The following is a 21156-nucleotide window of genomic DNA, read 5'->3' on the forward strand; positions in this document are numbered from 1 at the left end:
ATACACAGCTCAGCAGACGGTATCACACAGGATAGGATTAGATACACGGCTCAGCAGACGGTATCACACAGGACAGGATTAGATACACAGCTCAGCAGACAGTATCACACAGGATAGGATTAGATACACGGCTCAGCAGACGGTATCACACAGGACAGGATTAGATACATGGCTCAGCAGACAGTATCACACAGGATAGGATTAGATACACAGCTCAGCAGACAGTATCACACAGGATAGGATTAGATACACAGCTCAGCAGACGGTATCACACAGGATAGGATTAGATACACGGCTCAGCAGACGGTATCACACAGGACAGGATTAGATACACAGCTCAGCAGACAATATCACACAGGAGAGGATTAGATACACGGCTCAGCAGACAGTATCACACAGGAGAGGAATAGATACACGGTTCAGCAGACAGTATCACACAGGAGAGGGTTAGATACACGGCTCAGCAGACAGTATCACACAGGATAGGATTAGATACAGCTCAGCAGACAGTATCACACAGGATAGGTTTAGATACACGGCTCAGCAGACAGTATCACACAGGATAGGATTAGATACACGGCTCAGCAGACAGTATCACACAGGATAGGTTTAGATACACGGCTCAGCAGACAGTATCACACAGGATAGGTTTAGATACACGGCTCAGCAGACAGTATCACACAGGATAGGATTAGATACACGGCTCAGCAGACAGTATCACACAGGATAGGTTTAGATACACGGCTCAGCAGACAGTATCACACAGGATAGGATTAGATACACGGCTCAGCAGACGGTATCACACAGGATAGGATTAGATACACGGCTCAGCTTATAATGTATTTTTCTTGTTATTTTTCAGGACGTTATATGGGTAAAATGAACAGTTTCTGTCAGAACTACAGGAGCAAAAAATAATATAAATATTTTGATGGTGAAATAAAAATAATCTTCTGTATAAAGGAGGCGGCGGGGACCCACCGTCCAGATTCAGCGATTTATTTTTTATTCACTTATTTTTTTGCTGCATTTGACGTTTTTGGAACCAAATTTCCCCCAATGTCGTCCTGAGGTTTGTGAATTCTTGTGAATAATTAAGAATATCTTTATTTTTGCCTCTTTTTTTCTTGCAGGAAATTACAGGTTTTGGAAAATGAATAATTTATTTTTTTTTTTTCCCGTGTTCATAAAATCATCCCGGAGGGCGAGTCGGAGCGCGTTCACACAGGGGGAATCAGGCGCAGCCGTCTGGAAACCCCAAACTCCCTCCACAACGGCCAAACAAAAAAGTGATTAAAATGACATGAAAAATGCTAAATCCAGATCCGGGGACGCCACGTCCGTCATGAATTGGGTCATTTTCGGGGATTTTTTTGAGCTTTTATTGTGTCGCCGCCATTAAATTTTTCTGAGCACAAAAAACAATCGTAAAACAATGTCACAATCATAAGAAAGGCGAGAACGCTGTGAGAAAGCTAGGGAGACATTAACCTCACCCCGGCCGCGGCTTCTCGCACACGGAGACTATGGGATCATTTATGGTTTTTCCCACAGTTCACAGCAGTTAAAAAAAATATATGCTGTGTTTAGCCAATGGGGTGTGGCCACATGTGCTGGTAAAATTTACAATATTTACAACTAGAAATTGGCAAATTGCAGCATAAATGATAAAAAGCCCTGAAGCATCTTGTGTAGAACGCTGCAGAATATGACAGCGCTATCTATAATGGAAATGATTGCTGTCCCGGCTGCGACCACCAGATGGCGATGTGAGTACACTCCTGTCCCCAATGTGACAGCAGCTGCATCCTATATACAGACGGCGCTGAGCCACGTGACATCGTAATGGTCTCACCACCAGAGGCGCCGCTGCTCCTCGCTGTCTGCCGCTCACTGCGGGCGCCATGTTTGCTGCGTCTGTACATAATATCCAATGTCCCATGGTCTCCGGAAACATGGCCGCCAGCTGCTGATGATGAGACACTGCTGAACATCTAATTCATCGTGAACTTTGTACAGATTGGAACTGTAGGGAAGAAGGTGAGGAGCCAACAGCTGTGTATATACCACATAGAGGGGGCTGCAGAGTATCACAGCAGGGGCTTAGATACATCATACAGAGTGTTAGAGGATTAGATACACAGCTCAGCAGACAGTATCACACAGGATAGGATTAGATACACGGCTCAGCAGACAGTATCACACAGCATAGGATTAGATACACAGCTCAGCAGACAGTATCACACAGCATAGGATTAGATACACAGCTCAGCAGACAGTATCACACAGGATAGGATTAGATACATGGCTCAGCAGACAGTATCACACAGGAGAGGATTAGATACACAGCTCAGCAGACAGTATCACACAGGATAGGATTAGATACACGGCTCAGCAGACAGTATCACACAGCATAGGATTAGATACACAGCTCAGCAGACAGTATCACACAGCATAGGATTAGATACACAGCTCAGCAGACAGTAGCACACAGGATAGGATTAGATACATGGCTCAGCAGACAGTATCACACAGGATAGGATTAGATACACGGCTCAGCAGACAGTATCACACAGGAGAGGATTAGATACACATTTCAGCATCACACATGATAGGATTAGATACACGGCTCCGTGTCTCAGAATAGGATTAGATACTCGGCTCCGTGTCACACGATAGGATTAGATACACGGCTCCGTGTCACAGGATAGGATTAGATACACGGCTCAGTATCACACAGGATAGGATTAGATACACGGCTCAGTATCACACAGGATAGGATTAGATACACGGCTCAGTATCACAGGATAGGATTAGATACACGACTTTGTATCACACAGGATAGGATTAGATACACTGCTCAGTATCACAGAGGATAGGATTAGATACACGGCTCAGTGTCACAGGATAGGATTAGATACACATTTCAGTATCACACAGGATTAGATACAGGTTGCTCTCGGCTGTCAGTCTCGTGTATCCGCTGTCCTGCAGGTTCGGGTACAGACATGTCGGGGGCGCTCTCTCTGGACTCGGTGACCCTGTTCCAGCAGGATCCTGGCGGTGTGACGTATCGTATCCCGGCTCTGCTCTTCTTCCCTCCATCTTCTTGGCCTTGGCGGAGAAGCGCTCGTCCCCCGATGATCAGGACGCCCTGTACCTGGTGGTGCGGCGCGGTCGGGTGCAGCGCGGGGAGGTGCAGGTACCGGCTCCTCATGTCACCTCTCCCTGCGTCTGATCTTGTGACTTTCCAACGTCTCCATCTGTTTTGCCTCCTTAGTAGGAAGACGCGATGCCGGTGAGCCACGCCAAGTTACCGGACCATGAACCCCTGCCCGCTGTACCATCCCGACACCGACACCGTCTTCCTCTTCTTTGTCTGTGTAAAAAGCGAAATCTCCGAGTTCCAGCAAATCATAACCGGCCAAAATGCCGCCCGGCTCTGCTACGTCACCAGCCGCGACCACGGCCAATCGTGGAGCCTACCGAAAGACGTGACGGAGGAGGTCCTGGGTGAGGACCTGAAGAGCTGCGCCACCTTGGCGGTTGGCCCCGGTCACGGCATCTGCTCTCCGTCGGGCAGGCTGATCGTGCCCGCGTACCTGTACTACATCCACTCCCGCGTCTGCGGCCTGCCCGTCCCCTGGAAGACCAAGCCCCACTCATTCATCTTCTACAGCGACGACCGCGGAGAGAGCTGGCACAAGGGCAGCGGGCTGTGGCGGCAGAAGACAGGGGAGTGCGAGGTGGCCGAGGTGACCTGCAGCAGCGGCAACGACCTCCTGTACTGCAGCGCCAGGACCGGTCAGCGCTACCGGGTGGAGGCGACCAGCAGCCCCCAGTCCATGGAGTTCACAGATGCCCACTACAATAAAAGCCTGTGTGAGCCGCCTCATGGCTGCCAGGGCAGTGTGGTGAGCTACAGGCCTCCGGAGGCAACTCAGGACGAGGCGGACGGCGGGGAAGATTCGCCCCTTCAGCATAGCGTCACGTCCTGGCTCCTCTACTCCCATCCCACCAGCAGCCGGGGCCGCATGGACTTAGGAGTCTACTTGAATAAATCACCCCTTGTGCCGTCCACCTGGACCCCACCGTGGGTCATCAACGAAGGTCCCAGCGGGTACTCGGACCTGGCGGTGTGCCAGGACACTCACTCCTTCGCCTGCTTGTTTGAATGTGGAAAGGACGCGGCGTGTGAAAAGATCGTCTTCCGGAGGTTCACGATGGACGAGCTGCTGAACAATTCCTCTAAGCCCTAATCACGAGTGTCGGGGCATCCGCCAAGTCTCCGGGTGCCAAAAGTAACTCAGTATAGGAATGCACTGAGTGACCACAAGATGGCGCCATCCACCACTCTCCTGACCCCCGATACACACTCTCATACTGCTCCTTAGATGGTGCCTGATCCCCCCACCCTGTAATTAGCAGATTCTGTCCACTCCTCTCTGTCATGGACGCCTTAAAAGGATCTTCCCATGAACTATATCATCCCCATCCATGTGTCTGATGCCGTCTCTGCCCAGCACCACCTCACCCTCCGGAGCCGTCTGCCCAGCAACTCCTCACCCTCCAGAGCCGTCTCTGCCCTGCACCTCCTCACCCTCCGAAGCCGTCTCTGCCCTGCACCTCCTTACCCTCCAGAGCCGTCTCTGCCCTGCACCTCCTCACCCTCTGGAGTCGTCTCTGCCCTTCACCTCCGAAGCCGTCTCTGCCCTGCACCTCCTCACCCTCTGGAGCCGTCTCTGCCCTGCACCTCCTCACCCTCCGAAGCCGTCTCTGCCCTGCACCTCCTCACCCTCCGGAGCCGTCTCTGCCCTGCACCTCCTCACCCTCTGAAGCCGTCTCTGCCCTGCACCTCCTCACCCTCTGGAGCCGTATCTGCCCTGCACCTAATCACCCTCTGGAGCCATCTCTGCCCTGCACCTCGTCACCCTCCGAAGCCGTCTCTGCCCTGAACCTCCACACCCTTCGGAGCCGTCTCTGCCCTGCACCTCCTCACCCTCCGGGCCGTCTCTGCCCTGCACCTTCACACCCTCCGAAGCTGTCTCTGCCCTGCACCTCCTCACCCTCTGGAGCCGTCTCTGCCCTGCACCTCCTCACCCTCCGGAGTCGTCTCTGCCCTGCACCTCCTCACCCTCCGGAGTTGTCTCTGCCCTGCACCTCCTCACCCTCCGGAGTCGTCTCTGCCGTGCACCTCCTCACCCTCCGGAGTCGTCTCTGCCCTGCACCTCCTCACCCTCCGGAGTCGTCTCTGCCCTGCACCTCCTCACCCTCCGAAGCTGTCTCTGCCCTGCACCTCCTCACCCTCCGAAGCCGTCTCTGCCCTGCACCTCCTCACCCTCCAGAGCCGTCTCTGCCCCGCACCTCCTCACCCTCTGGAGCCGTCTCTGCCCTGCACCTCCTCACCCTCCGAAGCCGTCTCTGCCCTGCACCTCCTCACCCTCCAGAGCCGTCTCTGCCCTGCACCTCCTCACCCTCCAGAGCCGTCTCTGCCCTGCACCTCCTCACCCTCCGGAGTCGTCTCTGCCCTGCACCTCCTCACCCTCCGAAGCCGTCTCTGCCCTGCACCTCCTCACCCTCCAGAGCCGTCTCTGCCCTGCACCTCCTCACCCTCCAGAGCCGTCTCTGCCCTGCACCTCCTCACCCTCCGGAGTCGTCTGCCCTGCACCTCCTCACCCTCCGGAGTCGTCTCTGCCCTGCACCTCCTCACCCTCCAAAGCCGTCTCTGCCCTGCACCTCCTCACCCTCCGGAGTCGTCTCTGCCCTGCACCTCCTCACCCTCCGGAGTCGTCTCTGCCCTGCACCTCCTCACCCTCCGAAGCCGTCTCTGCCCTGCACCTCCTCACCCTCCGGAGTCGTCTCTGCCCTGCACCTCCTCACCCTCCGGAGTCGTCTCTGCCCTGCACCTCCTCACCCTCCGAAGCCGTCTCTGCCCTGCACCTCCTCACCCTCCAGAGCCGTCTCTGCCCTGCACCTCCTCACCCTCCAGAGCCGTCTCTGCCCTGCACCTCCTCACCCTCCGGAGTCGTCTCTGCCCTGCACCTCCTCACCCTCCGGAGCCGTCTCTGCCCTGCACCTCCTCACCCTCCGGAGTCGTCTCTGCCCTGCACCTCCTCACCCTCCGCAGTCGTCTCTGCCCTGCACCTCCTCACCCTCCGGAGTCGTCTCTGCCCTGCACCTCCTCACCCTCCAGAGCCGTCTCTGCCCTGCACCTCCTCACCCTCCGGAGTCGTCTCTGCCCTGCACCTCCTCACCCTCCAGAGCCGTCTCTGCCCTGCACCTCCTCACCCTCCGGAGTCGTCTCTGCCCTGCACCTCCTCACCCTCCAGAGTCGTCTCTGCCCTGCACCTCCTCACCCTCCGGAGTCGTCTCTGCCCTGCACCTCCTCACCCTCCGAAGCCGTCTCTGCCCTGCACCTCCTCACCCTCCGGAGTCGTCTCTGCCCTGCACCTCCTCACCCTCCGGAGTCGTCTCTGCCCTGCACCTCCTCACCCTCCGAAGCCGTCTCTGCCCTGCACCTCCTCACCCTCCAGAGCCGTCTCTGCCCTGCACCTCCTCACCCTCCAGAGCCGTCTCTGCCCTGCACCTCCTCACCCTCCGGAGTCGTCTCTGCCCTGCACCTCCTCACCCTCCGGAGCCGTCTCTGCCCTGCACCTCCTCACCCTCCGGAGTCGTCTCTGCCCTGCACCTCCTCACCCTCCGGAGTCGTCTCTGCCCTGCACCTCCTCACCCTCCGGAGTCGTCTCTGCCCTGCACCTCCTCACCCTCCAGAGCCGTCTCTGCCCTGCACCTCCTCACCCTCCGGAGTCGTCTCTGCCCTGCACCTCCTCACCCTCCGGAGTCGTCTCTGCCCTGCACCTCCTCACCCTCCAGAGCCGTCTCTGCCCTGCACCTCCTCACCCTCCGGAGTCGTCTCTGCCCTGCACCTCCTCACCCTCCGGAGTCGTCTCTGCCCTGCACCTCCTCACCCTCCGGAGCCGTCTCTGCCCTGCACCTCCTCACCCTCCGGAGTCGTCTCTGCCCTGCACCTCCTCACCCTCCGAAGCCGTCTCTGCCCTGCACCTCCTCACCCTCCAGAGCCGTCTCTGCCCTGCACCTCCTCACCCTCCAGAGCCGTCTCTGCCCTGCACCTCCTCACCCTCCGGAGTCGTCTCTGCCCTGCACCTCCTCACCCTCCGGAGCCGTCTCTGCCCTGCACCTCCTCACCCTCCGGAGTCGTCTCTGCCCTGCACCTCCTCACCCTCCGGAGTCGTCTCTGCCCTGCACCTCCTCACCCTCCGGAGTCGTCTCTGCCCTGCACCTCCTCACCCTCCAGAGCCGTCTCTGCCCTGCACCTCCTCACCCTCCGGAGTCGTCTCTGCCCTGCACCTCCTCACCCTCCAGAGCCGTCTCTGCCCTGCACCTCCTCACCCTCCGGAGTCGTCTCTGCCCTGCACCTCCTCACCCTCCAGAGTCGTCTCTGCCCTGCACCTCCTCACCCTCCGGAGTCGTCTCTGCCCTGCACCTCCTCACCCTCCGAAGCCGTCTCTGCCCTGCACCTCCTCACCCTCTGGAGTCGTCTCTGCCCTGCACCTCCTCACCCTCCGGAGTCGTCTCTGCCCTGCACCTCCTCACCCTCCGAAGCCGTCTCTGCCCTGCACCTCCTCACCCTCCAGAGCCGTCTCTGCCCTGCACCTCCTCACCCTCCAGAGCCGTCTCTGCCCTGCACCTCCTCACCCTCCGGAGTCGTCTCTGCCCTGCACCTCCTCACCCTCCGGAGCCGTCTCTGCCCTGCACCTCCTCACCCTCCGGAGTCGTCTCTGCCCTGCACCTCCTCACCCTCCGGAGTCGTCTCTGCCCTGCACCTCCTCACCCTCCGGAGTCGTCTCTGCCCTGCACCTCCTCACCCTCCAGAGCCGTCTCTGCCCTGCACCTCCTCACCCTCCGGAGTCGTCTCTGCCCTGCACCTCCTCACCCTCCGGAGTCGTCTCTGCCCTGCACCTCCTCACCCTCCAGAGCCGTCTCTGCCCTGCACCTCCTCACCCTCCGGAGTCGTCTCTGCCCTGCACCTCCTCACCCTCCAGAGCCGTCTCTGCCCTGCACCTCCTCACCCTCCGGAGTCGTCTCTGCCCTGCACCTCCTCACCCTCCAGAGTCGTCTCTGCCCTGCACCTCCTCACCCTCCAGAGCCGTCTCTGCCCTGCACCTCTTCACCCTCCGGAGTCGTCTCTGCCCTGCACCTCCTCACCCTCCAGAGCCGTCTCTGCCCTGCACCTCCTCACCCTCCGGAGTCGTCTCTGCCCTGCACCTCCTCACCCTCCGGAGCCGTCTCTGCCCTGCACCTCCTCACCCTCCAGAGCCGTCTCTGTCCTGCACCTCCTCACCCTCCGGAGTCGTCTCTGTCCTGCACCTCCTCACCCTCCGGAGCCGTCTCTGCCCTGCACCTCCTCACCCTCCAGAGCCGTCTCTGTCCTGCACCTCCTCACCCTCCGGAGCCGTCTCTGCCCTGCACCTCCTCACCCTCCAGAGCCGTCTCTGCCCTGCACCTCCTCACCCTCCGGGCCGTACAGCCGCCTCCATTCTGCTTTTTATGTGTTTTTCATCTGTTTCTTCTTATCTTTTGTTTAGATTTGTGATACATTTTTTTATGACATTTCTCTTCTGTAAATCTCTTTTTCCCGAGTAGTAATTGTTTTCTGATTACTTTCTGCAGCTCATTATCCAAAATAGTTCAGACCATCCTAAATATTGTCTGTTAGTGTAGCAGTAATGAGCGAGTACGACCTCTACACACAGAATACAGCCGTGGTCGTATCCAGACTCCTCTGTCCTCCTCCAGACTCCTCTGCTCCCTTCAGTGCCCTATGTTTCCATTACCTCAGTGCATGTGACACCGCACAGTCTACAGATTTTTGTGAATGATGAAACTTTTCCTTTATCTACAATGTGCTGCCCCTTTAAATCTCTGCAGTGACTGTTAAAAGGATGAACCAGGGAGCTAATAAAGCTGAGACAATGTAAAGTACAACTTTGTGTTAGAATTCCAGTGATTAGGAGGGTGCACAGTACAGGGGGGTGCACAGAACAGGGGGAGGTCTGGTCCAGTACAGGGTGGGGGGTGCACAGAACAGGGGGAGGTCTGGTCCAGTACAGGGGGTGCACAGTACAGGGGGAGGTCTGGTCCAGTACAGGGGGAGATCTGGTCCAGTACAGGGGGTGCACAGTACAGGGGGTGCACAGTACAGTGGGGCGTCTGGTCCACTACAGGGGGGTGCACAGTACAGGAGTAGGTCTGGTCCAGTACAGGGGGGTGCACAGTACAGGGGGAGGTCTGGTCCAGTACAGGGGGGTGCACAGTACAGGGGGAGGTCTGGTCCAGTACAGGGGGGTGCACAGTACAGGAGAAGGTCTGGTCCAGTACAGGGGGGTGCACAGTACAGGGGGAGGTCTGGTCCAGTACAGGGGGGGTGCACAGTACAGGGGGAGGTCTGGTCCAGTACAGGGGGGTGCACAGTATAGGGGGAGGTCTGGTCCAGTACAGGGGGTGCACAGTACAGGAGAAGGTCTGGTCCAGTACAGGGGGGTGCACAGTACAGGAGGAGGTCTGGTCCAGTACAGGGGGGTGCACAGTACAGGGGGAGGTCTGGTCCAGTACAGGGGGGTGCACAGTATAGGGGGAGGTCTGGTCCAGTACAGGGGGTGCACAGTACAGGAGAAGGTCTGGTCCAGTACAGGGGGGTGCACAGTACAGGGGGAGGTCTGGTCCAGTACAGGGGGGTGCACAGTACAGGGGGAGGTCTGGTCCAGTACAGGGGGTGCATAGTACAGGGGGGTGCACAGTACAGGGGGAGGTCTGGTCCAGTACAGGGGGTGCATAGTACAGGGGGGTGCACAGTACAGGGGGAGGTCTGGTCCAGTACAGGGGGGGTGCACAGTACAGGGGGAGGTCTGGTCCAGTACAGGGGGGTGCACAGTACAGGAGAAGGTCTGGTCCAGTACAGGGGGGTGCACAGTACAGGGGGAGGTCTGGTCCAGTACAGGGGGGTGCACAGTACAGGGGGAGGTCTGGTCCAGTACAGGGGGAGATCTGGTCCAGTACAGGGGGTGCACAGTACAGGGGGAGGTCTGGTCCAGTACAGGGGGAGGTCTGGTCCAGTACAGGGGGTGCATAGTACAGGGGGTGCACAGTACAGTGGGGGGTCTGGTCCAGTACAGGGGGGTGCACAGTACAGGAGTAGGTCTGGTCCAGTACAGGGGGGTGCACAGTACAGGGGGAGGTCTGGTCCAGTACAGGGGGGGTGCACAGTACAGGGGGAGGTCTGGTCCAGTACAGGGGGGTGCACAGTACAGGAGGAGGTCTGGTCCAGTACAGGGGGGTGCACAGTACAGGAGAAGGTCTGGTCCAGTACAGGGGGGTGCACAGTACAGGGGGAGGTCTGGTCCAGTACAGGGGGGTGCATAGTACAGGGGGAGGTCTGGTCCAGTACAGGGGGGTGCACAGTACAGGGGGAGGTCTGGTCCAGTACAGGGGGTGCATAGTACAGGGGGGTGCACAGTACAGGGGGAGGTCTTGTCCAGTACAGGGGGAGGTCTGGTCCAGTACAGGGGGGTTCACAGTACAGGAGGAGGTCTGGTCCAGTACAGGGTGGGTGCACAGTACAGGAGGAGGTCTGGTCCAGTAGAGGGGGTGCACAGTACAGGATGAGGTCTGGTCCAGTACAGGGGGGTGCATAGTACAGGAGGAGGTCTGGTCCAGTACAGGGGGGTGCACAGTACAGGAGAAGGTCTTGTCCAGTACAGGGGGGTGCACGGTACAGGGGGAGGTCTGGTCCAGTACAGGGGGGGTGCACAGTACAGGGGGAGGTCTGGTCCAGTACAGGGGGTGCATAGTACAGGGGGAGGTCTGGTTCAGTACAGGGGGGTGCACAGTACAGTGGGAGGTCTGGTCCAGTACAGGGGGGTGCACAGTACAGGAGGAGGTCTGGTCCAGTACAGGGGGGGTGCACAGTACAGGAGAAGGTCTAGTCCAGTACAGGGGGTGCACAGTACAGGAGGAGGTCTGGTCCAGTACAGGGGGTGCACAGTACAGGAGGAGGTCTGGTCCAGTACAGGGGGGTGCATAGTACAGGAGGAGGTGTGGTCCAGTACAGGGGGGGTGCACAGTACAGGAGGAGGTCTGGTCCAATACAGGGGGAGGATTAATTATATATATTTTTTAATTAAAAAAAGTTTTAAACTGCTTAATTGTTCCCCTTGGAGCATGTGATCATTTGTACATTAATTATACTGCATTCACAACTGTATAGTGTATTGTCATCTTCTTAAGGGTATGTGCACACGTTAAGTGTTGGGTGCAGAAATTTCTGCACCATTTCTGCATCTCTTGGCAGGAAAAACGCAGCGTACAATACTTTTTTTATGTGTTTTTGGTGCATATTTTTTGCATCAAAAGTGCTGAAACGATTGACATGCTGCAGATTTAAATCTGGAAGTCAGAAATATGCAACGTGTGCATGAGACTTCAGAATCCTCATTCACTTTGCTGGCATCAGGAAACCCTGCAGGTTTTGTGACCAATCTGCAATGTGTGCACAGACCCTAACCGTCTTAGGTTAAGTTCCCATGATGAGTTTTTTGGTGGCTTTTTGATGTTGCAGATTTTCTGCACCCAATAAGTAAAACAGGTTACCTGAATTTTTTGGGGGAAAAAACGCAGCATCGAAAATTCATTGTGTGAATGAAGCCTCAGGCCATGTGCACACGGTCCGTATTTTACATCTGTATTTTTCACCCACTCCTGGTTTTGGCTTCCAAATAAGTGATGTAAAATACTGAACGTGTGACCATCGCCTTAAGGACCGAGCATTTAATTTTTATTGTAATTTTTTTTCTGTGACGCCATTAATTTTACCACGTAATGAAGTGAAAAACTAAAAGAAATCCCAAGTGGCATAAAATATTTCTGACAGCGACATTTAACTCTTGCATTAGGCGCTAGATCTGATGGTATCATGAGCTCTGGCGCGATGTCCAGCGTGGTACGAGCCCTAATCCCGGCATCCATTGCTGCTTGTGTATGGTGGGTGCACGTCCGTCACTGAGGATTATATAAGGGGGATTCAGCCTGAATATAAGGTAGCAAACGCCACGTCATCAAGTAATCACAGGACACCGGATTCTGCTCTAGTTATCTGTAACGGTTTTATTTTTTTATGGTGACGCTCGTGCACGTCTGGACGTTAGTACGGAGCCATCGCTAGCGGGAGACGTCCCCTTCTCACCGGTCGGCTTTAATAATGGCGCTGCCTGCGTCTGTGAACAGATAAACATGAGATCAGGTTCTGCCTCTGGATCATTTCCACTCAAAATCTAGAAATATCCTGAAATGTTACACATTCTGTTCAGCCGTCTCTTAAAGGCGACTCCACACAGGACAAAGTGGGTTCACTAAGATAAACTTGTTGCCCGTAGCAACCAATCACAGCTCAGCTTTTACTTCTAAAGTGGCTCGGAATGCTGCATTGTGGCTGGTTGCTATGGGCAACAAGACCATTCTGTTTATGGCATAAGTCTGCGGTGACGTCTGGGCGCGTCTGTATCTCCTTCTAGACGCCATGTTGATATCACAATGTTCCTTTTCCGAAATCCGGAGCGAAATATGCAAATCGCTTAGACCACACCCGACCACACCCTCTGACTAAACAAAGGGGCCAAACCCACTCGCTATGTCATTGAATTATGGCATGACAACAGTAAGGGGCTATAAAAATCCCCCCTGGAGCCCTGGGCCATCACTTATCCTGCTCCTGGACCGGATGTAAGTATTGCCATCATGAAAGACGGAACACAGCGGACGTACAGTACCGACCAAAAGTTTGGACACACCTTCTCATTTAAAGATTTTTCTGTATTTTCAGGACTATGAAAATTGTACATTCACACTGAAGGCATCAAAACTATGAATTACCACATGTGGAATTATATACTTAACAAAAAAGTGTGAAACAACGGAAAATATGTCTTATATTCTAGGTTCTTCACAGTAGCCACCTTTTGCTTTGATGACTGCTTCGCACACTCTTGGCATTCTCTTGATGAGCTTCAAGAGGTAGTCACCGGAAATGGTCTTCCAACAATCTTGAAGGAGTTCCCAGAGATGCTTAGCACTTGTTGGCCCTTTTGCCTTCACTCTGCGGTCCAGCTCACCCCAAACCATCTCGATTGGGTTCAGGTCTGGTGACTGTGGAGGCCAGGTCATCTGGCGTAGCCCCCCATCACTCTCCTCATTGGTCAAATAGCCCTTACACAGCCTGGAGGTGTATTTGGGGTCATTGTCCTGTTGAAAAATAAATGATGGTCCAACTAAACGTAAACCGGATGGAATAGCATGCCGCTGCAAGATGCTGTGGTTGCCATGCTGGTTCAGTATGCCTTCAATTTTGAATAAATCCCCAACAGTGTCACCAGCAAAGCCCCCCACACCATCACACCTCCTCCTCCATGCTTCACGGTGGGAACCAGGCATGTAGAGTCCATCCGTTCACCTTTTCTGCGTCACACAAAGACACGGTGGTTGGAACCAAAGATCTCAAATTTGGACTCATCAGACCAAAGCACAGATTTCCACTGGTCTAATGTCCATTCCTTGTGTTCTTTAGCCCAAACAAGTCTCTTCTGCTTGTTGCCTGTCCTTAGCAGTGGTTTCCTAGCAGCTATTTTACCATGAAGGCCTGCGGCACAAAGTCTCCTCTTAACAGTTGTTGTAGAGATGTGTCTGCTGCTAGAACTCTGTGTGGCATTGACCTGGTCTCTAATCTGAGCTGCTGTTAACCTGCGATTTCTGAGGCTGGTGACTCGGATAAACTTATCCTCAGAAGCAGAGGTGACTCTTGGTCTTCCTTTCCTGGGGAGGTCCTCATGTGAGCCAGTTTCTTTGTAGCGCTTGATGGTTTTTGCAACTGCACTTGGGGACACTTTCAACATTTTCCCAATTTAGGGTCACCTTGCCGCTGGTGGGACGGCTTGTATACTTTTTTTGATCAAAAATAGTTCACTAAGTACCCTATATTTAATATGCAACTTTGCTTTACATTTATATATAATGATGGTAGGGTATGAGATATATTTTTTGTCTTTTGTAGGTTTTGCTTTTTTTTGCTAGTGTGAACATGCTCCTATTTCTTGCATGTGTACCATCTTAGACCTCAGTTCACATTGCTTGGTATTTTAACATGAAGGCCTGCTGCACAAAGTCTCCTCTTAGCAGTTGTTGTACAGTCATGGCCAAAAGTTTTGAGAATGACACCAAAATTATATTTTCACATGATCTGCTGGCCTCTGGTTTTTATTAGTGTTTGTCTGATGTTTATATCACATACAGAAATATAATTGCAATCATATTAAGAGGACCAATAGGTTATATTGACAGTTAGAATGAGTTAATGCAGCAAGTCAATATTTGCAGTGTTGCCCCTTCTTCTTCAAGACCTCTGTAATTCTCCCTGGCATGCTCTCAATCAACTTTTGGACCAAATCCTGACTGATAGCAGTCCATTCTTGCATAATCAATGCTTGCATTTTGCCAGAATTTGTTGGTTTTTGTTTGTCCACCCGTCTCTTGATGATTGACCACAAGTTCTCAATGGGATTAAGATCTGGGCAGTTTCCAGGCCATGGACCCAAAATCTCTATGTTTTGTTCCATGAGCCATTTAGTTATCACCTTTGCTTTATGGCAAGGTGCTCCATCATGCTGGAAAAGGCATTGTTGGGCGCCAAACTGCTCTTGGACGGTTGGGAGAAGTTGCTCTTGGAGGACATTCTGGTACCATTCTTTATTCATGGTTGTGTTTTTAGGCAAGACTGTGAGTGAGCCGATTCCCTTGGCTGAGAAGCAACCCCACACATGAATGGTTTCAGCATGCATTACAGTTGGCATGAGACAAGACTGGTGGTAGCGCTCACCTCTTCTTCTCCGAATAAGCTGTTTTCCAGATGTCCCAAACAATCGAAAAGGGGATTCATCAGAGAAAATGACTTTGCCCCAGTCCTCAGCAGTCCACTCCCTGTACCTTTTGCAGAATATCAGTCGGTCCCTGATGTTTTTTCTGGAGAGAAATGGCTTCTTTGCTGCCCTCCTTGAAACCAGCCCTTGCTCAAAGAGTCTCCGCCTCACAGTGCGTGCAGAAGCACTCACACCAGCCTGCTGCCATTCCTGAGCAAGCTCGGCACTGCTGGTAGTCCCATCCCGCAGCTGAAACAGTTTTAAGATACGGTCCTGGCGTTTGCTGGTCTTTCTTGGGTGCCCTGGAGCCTTTTTGACAACAATGGAAGCTCTCTCCTTGAAGTTCTTGATGATGCGATAGATTGTTGACTGAGGTGCAATCTTTGTAGCTGCGATACTCTTCCCTGTTAGGCCATTTTTGTGCAGTGCAATGATGGCTGCACGTGTTTCTTTAGAGATAACCATGGTTAACTGAAGAGAAACAATGATACCAAGAACCAGCCTCCTTTTAAAGTGTCCAGTGATGTCATTCTTACTTAATCATGGCTGATTGATCGCCAGCCCTGTCCTCATCAACACCCACACCTGTGTTAATGGATCAATCACTAAAACGATGTTAGCTGCTCCTTTTAAGGCAGGACTGCAATGATGTTGAAATGTGTTTTGGGGGTTAAAGTTCATTTTCTGGGCAAATATTGACTTTGCAAGTACAGTAATTGCTGTTAAGCTGATCACTCTTTGACATTCCGGAGTATATGCAAATTGCCATTACAAAAAATGAAGTAGTAAACTTTGGAAAAATTACTATTTGTCTCATTCTCAATACTTTTGGCCATGACTGTAGAGATGTGTCTGCTGCTAGAACTCTGTGTGGCATTGACCTGGTCTCTGTAGCATCGGCGTCTCTGCCCTGTGTTAGGCAGAGACGCCGTCCCTCTCACCTCCCCACTCCTGGCGCGGCGTCCTCCAGCGCTTCTCTCCCCGCTGCTTCCGGCACGCGCTCCTTCCCCGGCAGTGTGCTTAGGGCACGCGCACGCGCGCTCCCCCGCTCTTAAAGGGACCGAGCGCGCCGTCCTAAGGAGTCCCCGGCCAATTGCCGGAGGACCTCCCATTTATAAGGCACCTCCTCCAAAATGGAGGTGCCCGAGCTATGTTGTTTGCACTGTGTCTCACCTGTGCTTCAGCCCTCAGGTTCCGCTGCTAGCCTGACTTCCCGTCCTGCATGCCAGCCTGTTACTTGCCTAGTCCGTCAGACCGCTCACCTGGGAGCATCTTCTACTTACCTGCCTTGTCTGCCAGTCCGCTCACCTGGGAGCGTCCTTCAGTTACCTGCCTGTTACCTGCCTCGTCTGTCAGACCACTCACCTGGGAGCGTACACCAGTTACTTGCCTGTTATCTGCCTTGTCTGCTGACTGCTCACCTGGGAGCGCCCACCAGTCACCTGCCTGTCTCCTGCCTCGTCTGTCAGACTGCTCACCTGGGAGCGTCCACCAGTTACCTGACTGTTTCCTGCTGTCTCAGTCTGCCCGCTCACCTGGGAGCGCCCGCCAGCTACCTGTCAGGTACCCGCCTCGCCTGTCTACCCCGAGACTGCCCCGGTCACTTGCCGTGACCACCTGCCTATCTACCAAGAGACTGCCCCGGTCACTTGCCGTGACCACCTGCCTATCTACCCAGAGACTGCCCCGGTCACTTGCCGTGACCACCTGCCTATCTACCCAGAGACTGCCCCGGTCACTTGCCGTGACCTCCTGCCTATCTACCCAGAGACTGCCCCCATCACTTGCCGTGACCACCTGCCTGTCTACACAGAGACTGTCCCCGTCACTTGCTGTGACTACCTGCTTGCCCTCCCTGGGAGTCACCCGCTTCCTTACAAGGACTTCCCCCTTGTATTGCAGCTCAGAGGTTCCACTTCCCGGACCCGTAACAGTCTCTAATCTGAGCTGCTGTTAACCTGCAATTTCTGAGGCTGGTGACTCGGATAAACTTATCCTCAGAAGCAGAGGTGACTCTTGGACTTCCTTTCCTGGGGCGGTCCTCATGTGAGCCAGTTTCTTTGTAGCGCTTGATGGTTTTTGCAACTGCACTTGGGGACACTTTCAACATTTTCCCAATTTTTCGGACTGACTGACCTTCATTTCTTAAAGTAATGATGGCCACTCATTTTTCTTTACTTAGCTGCTTTTTTCTTGCCATAATACAAATTCTAACAGTCTATTCAGTAGGACTATCAGCTGTGTATCCACCTGACTTTTGCACAACACAACTGATGGTCCCAAACCCATTTATAAGGCAAGAAATCTCACTTATTAAACTTGACAGGGCACACCTGTGAAGTGAAGACCATTTCCGGTGACTGCCTCTTGAAGCTCATCAAGAGAATGCCAAGAGTGTGCAAAGCAGTCATCAAAGCAAAAGGTGGCTACTTTGAAGAACCTAGAATATAAGACATATTTTCAGTTGTTTCACACTTTTTTGTTAAGTATATAATTCCACATGTGGTAATTCATAGTTTTGATGCCTTCAGTGTGAATATACAATTTTCATAGTCATGTTATTACAGAAAAATCTTTAAATGAGAAGGTGTGTCCAAACTTTTGGTCTGTACTGCAGGAGGCGACGCAGAACAAGTAGGAGCCGCCTGAAACACCATGCCGGCGGCAGGACAGGTAATAGTATGTATTCGCGATAAGGCAGAGGCGCGGACAGTCGTCTGCTCACCTTATTCTCCTCTCAGGTCACGGACGCAGACGTCGCCGGCATGCAGTGTAAAGTGAGCCCCCTGAAACACCATGCCGGCCGCAGGACAGGTAATAGTATGTATTCACGATAAGGCAGAGGCGCGGACAGTCGTGTGCTCACCTTATTCTCCTCTCAGGTCACAGACGCAGACGTCGCTGGCATGCAGAGTAAAGTGAGCCCCCTGAAAGACCATGCCGGCCTCAGGACAGGTAATAGTATGTATTCGCGATAAGACAGAGGCGCGGACAGTCATGTGCTCGCCTTATTCTCCTCTCAGGTCACGGACGCAGACATCGCCGGCATGCAGTATAAAGTGAGCCCCCTGAAACAGCATGCCGGCCGCAGGACAGGTAATAGTATGTATTCACGATAAGGCTGAGGCACGGACAGTCGTGTGCTCACCTTATTCTCCTCTCAGGTCACAGACGCAGACGTCGCCGGCATGCAGAGTAAAGTGAGCCCCCTGAAACACCATGCCGGCCTCAGGACAGGTAATAGTATGTATTCATGATAAGGCAGAGGCGCGGACATTGATGTGCTCACCTTATTCTCCTCTCAGGTCACAGACGCAGACGTCGCCGGCATGCAGAGTAAAGTGAGCCCCCTGAAACACCATGCCGGCCTCAGGACAGGTAATATTATGTATTCACGATAAGACAGAGGCGAGAACAGTCGTGTGCTCACCTTATTCTCCTCTCAGGTCACAGACGCAGACGTCACCGTCATGCAGTGTAAAGTGAGCCCCCTGAAACACCATGCCGGCCGCAGGACAAGTAATAGTATGTATTCACGATAAGGCAGAGGCGCGGACAGTCGTGTGCTCACCTTATTCTCCTCTCAGGTCATGGACGCAGACGTCGCCGTCATGCAGTGTAAAGTGAGCCCCCTGAAAAACCATGGCGGCAGGACAGGTAATAGTATGTATTCACGATAAGACAGAGGCGCGGACAGTCATGTGCTCACCTTATTCTCCTCTCAGGCCACAGACGCAGACGTCGCCGGCATGCAGAGTAAAGTGAGCCCCCTGAAACACCATGCCGGCGGCAGGACAGGTAATAGTATGTATTCACGTAAGGCAGAGGCGCGGACAGTCGTGTGCTCACCTTATTCTCCTCTCAGGTCACAGATGCAGACGTCGCCGGCATGCAGTGTAAAGTGAGCCCCCTGAAACACCATGCCGGCCTCAGGACAGGTAATAGTATGTATTCACGATAAGGCAGAGGCGCGGACAGTCGTGTGCTCACCTTATTCTCCTCTCAGGTCACAGAAGCAGACGTCGCCGGCATGCAGAGTAAAGTGAGCCCCCTGAAACACCATGCCGGCCGCAGGACAGGTAATAGTATGTATTCGCGATAAGGCAGAGGTGCGGACAGTCGTGTGCTCACCTTATTCTCCTCTCAGGTCACAGACGCAGATGTCGCCGGCATGCAGTGTAAGGTGAGCCCCCTGAAACATCATGCCGGCCTCAGGACAGGTAATAGTATGTATTCGCGATAAGGCAGAGGCGCGGACAGTCGTGTGCTCACCTTATTCTCCTCTCAGGTCACAGACTCAGACGTCGCCGGCATGCAGAGTAAAGTGAGCCCCCTGAAACTTCATGCCGGCCTCAGGACAGGTAATAGTATGTATTCGCGATAAGGCAGAGGCGCGGACAGTCGTGTGCTCACCTTATTCTCCTCTCAGGTCACAGACGCAGACGTCGCCGGCATCCAATGTAAAGTGAGCCCCCTGAAACACCATGCCGGCTGCAGGACAGGTAATAGTATGTACTCACGATAAGGCAGAGGCGCGGACAGTCGTGTGCTCACCTTATTCTCCTCTCAGGTCACGGACGCAGACGTCGCCGGCATGCAGAGTAAAGTCAGAGGACGCAAGGAGTGAAGACGATGTCCCCCCGCATCCACGCCACTACTCAAGCCCCTCAACGCTTTCAGATGGACGAAAACCATAGTGAATCCAACATAATGCGGCCGGAGACATCAGTCATTAAATCTAAGGAGCAAAACTCTGGGGTCCTGTGATCATTTTATCAGACGAGATGTGTTTCTATATTTCTGTAAAAAAAAAAAAAAAATCCCAAAAACACCACAATAAAATAAACATAAAAAATATAAAAAGAATTAATAAAAAAATGTAAAAATATTATCGAGGGTAAAAAGAATATATAACCACAATAAAATAACAAAAAGACATTGAAATTGTGGAGAATATTTCTGTATCATAAAGATGATTGTAAGATTTCTCACCTCCTACAAAAAACACTGAATAATATATAAATGACAACTCATAATTAACAGGAATTATCATATGGTATCACACAGCATAGGATTAGATACAGCTCAGCAGATAGTATCACACAGGAGAGGATTAGATACAGCTCAGCAGATGGTATCACACAGCATAGGATTAGATACACAGCTCAGCAGACAGTATCACACAGGATAGGATTAGATACTCAGCTCAGCAGACAGTATCACACAGGATAGGATTAGATACACGGCTCAGTAGACAGTATCACACAGGATATTATTAGATACACGGCTCAGCAGACGGTATCACACAGGAGAGGATTAGATACACGGCTCAGCAGACGGTATCACACAGGATAGGATTAGATACACGGCTCAGCAGACAGTATCACACAGGAGAGGATTAGATACACGGCTCAGCAGACGGTATCACACAGGAGAGGATTAGATACACGGCTCAGCAGACAGTATCACACAGGAGAGGATTAGATACACGGCTCAGCAGAAAGTATCACACAGGATAGGATTAGATACACGGCTCAGCAGACAGTATCACACAGGATAGGATTAGATACAAGGCTCAGCAGATGGTATCACACAGCATAGGATTAGATACATGGCTCAGCAGACAGTATCACACAGGATAGGATTAGATACACGGCTCAGCAGATAGTATCACACAGGAGAGGATTAGATACACGGCTCAGCAGATAGTATCACACAGCATAGGATTAGATACACGGCTCAGCAGATAGTATCGCACAGCATAGGATTAGATACACTGCTCAGCAGACAGTATCACACAGCATAGGATTAGATACACGGCTCAGCAGATACTATCACACAGCATAGGATTAGATACACGGTTCAGCAGACAGTATCACACAGGATAGGATTAGATACACGGCTCAGCAGAGAATATCACACAGGATAGGATTAGATACACGGCTCAGCAGACGTTATCACACGGGATAGGATTAGATACACGGCTCAGCAGAGAATATCACACAGGATAGGATTAGATACACGGCTCAGCAGACAGTATCACACATCATAGGATTAGATACACGGCTCAGCAGACGGTATCACACAGGAGAGTATTAGATACACGGCTCAGCAGACAGTATCACACAGGAGAGTATTAGATACACATCTCAGCAGACAGTATCACAGGATAGGG

The 21156-nt window shown here is 52.9% G+C and overlaps 1 protein-coding gene across 1 annotated transcript; it reads left to right on the forward strand.

The window, feature by feature from the left end:
• Positions 1–3284: 3284 nt before the first annotated feature.
• On the forward strand, positions 3285–4769 carry LOC141249298 (sialidase-3-like). Its single transcript, XM_073669588.1, has one exon. The coding sequence runs from the start codon at positions 3324–3326 to the stop codon at positions 4257–4259; it is 936 nt and encodes a 311-aa protein (XP_073525689.1). The 5' UTR covers positions 3285–3323; the 3' UTR covers positions 4260–4769.
• Positions 4770–21156: the final 16387 nt, after the last annotated feature.

The sequence above is a fragment of the Phyllobates terribilis genome, unplaced genomic scaffold, assembly GCF_046119375.1.
Source record: "Phyllobates terribilis strain yellow unplaced genomic scaffold, ASM4611937v1 Scaffold_2__4_contigs__length_985480577, whole genome shotgun sequence".
Taxonomy (NCBI): domain Eukaryota; kingdom Metazoa; phylum Chordata; class Amphibia; order Anura; family Dendrobatidae; genus Phyllobates; species Phyllobates terribilis.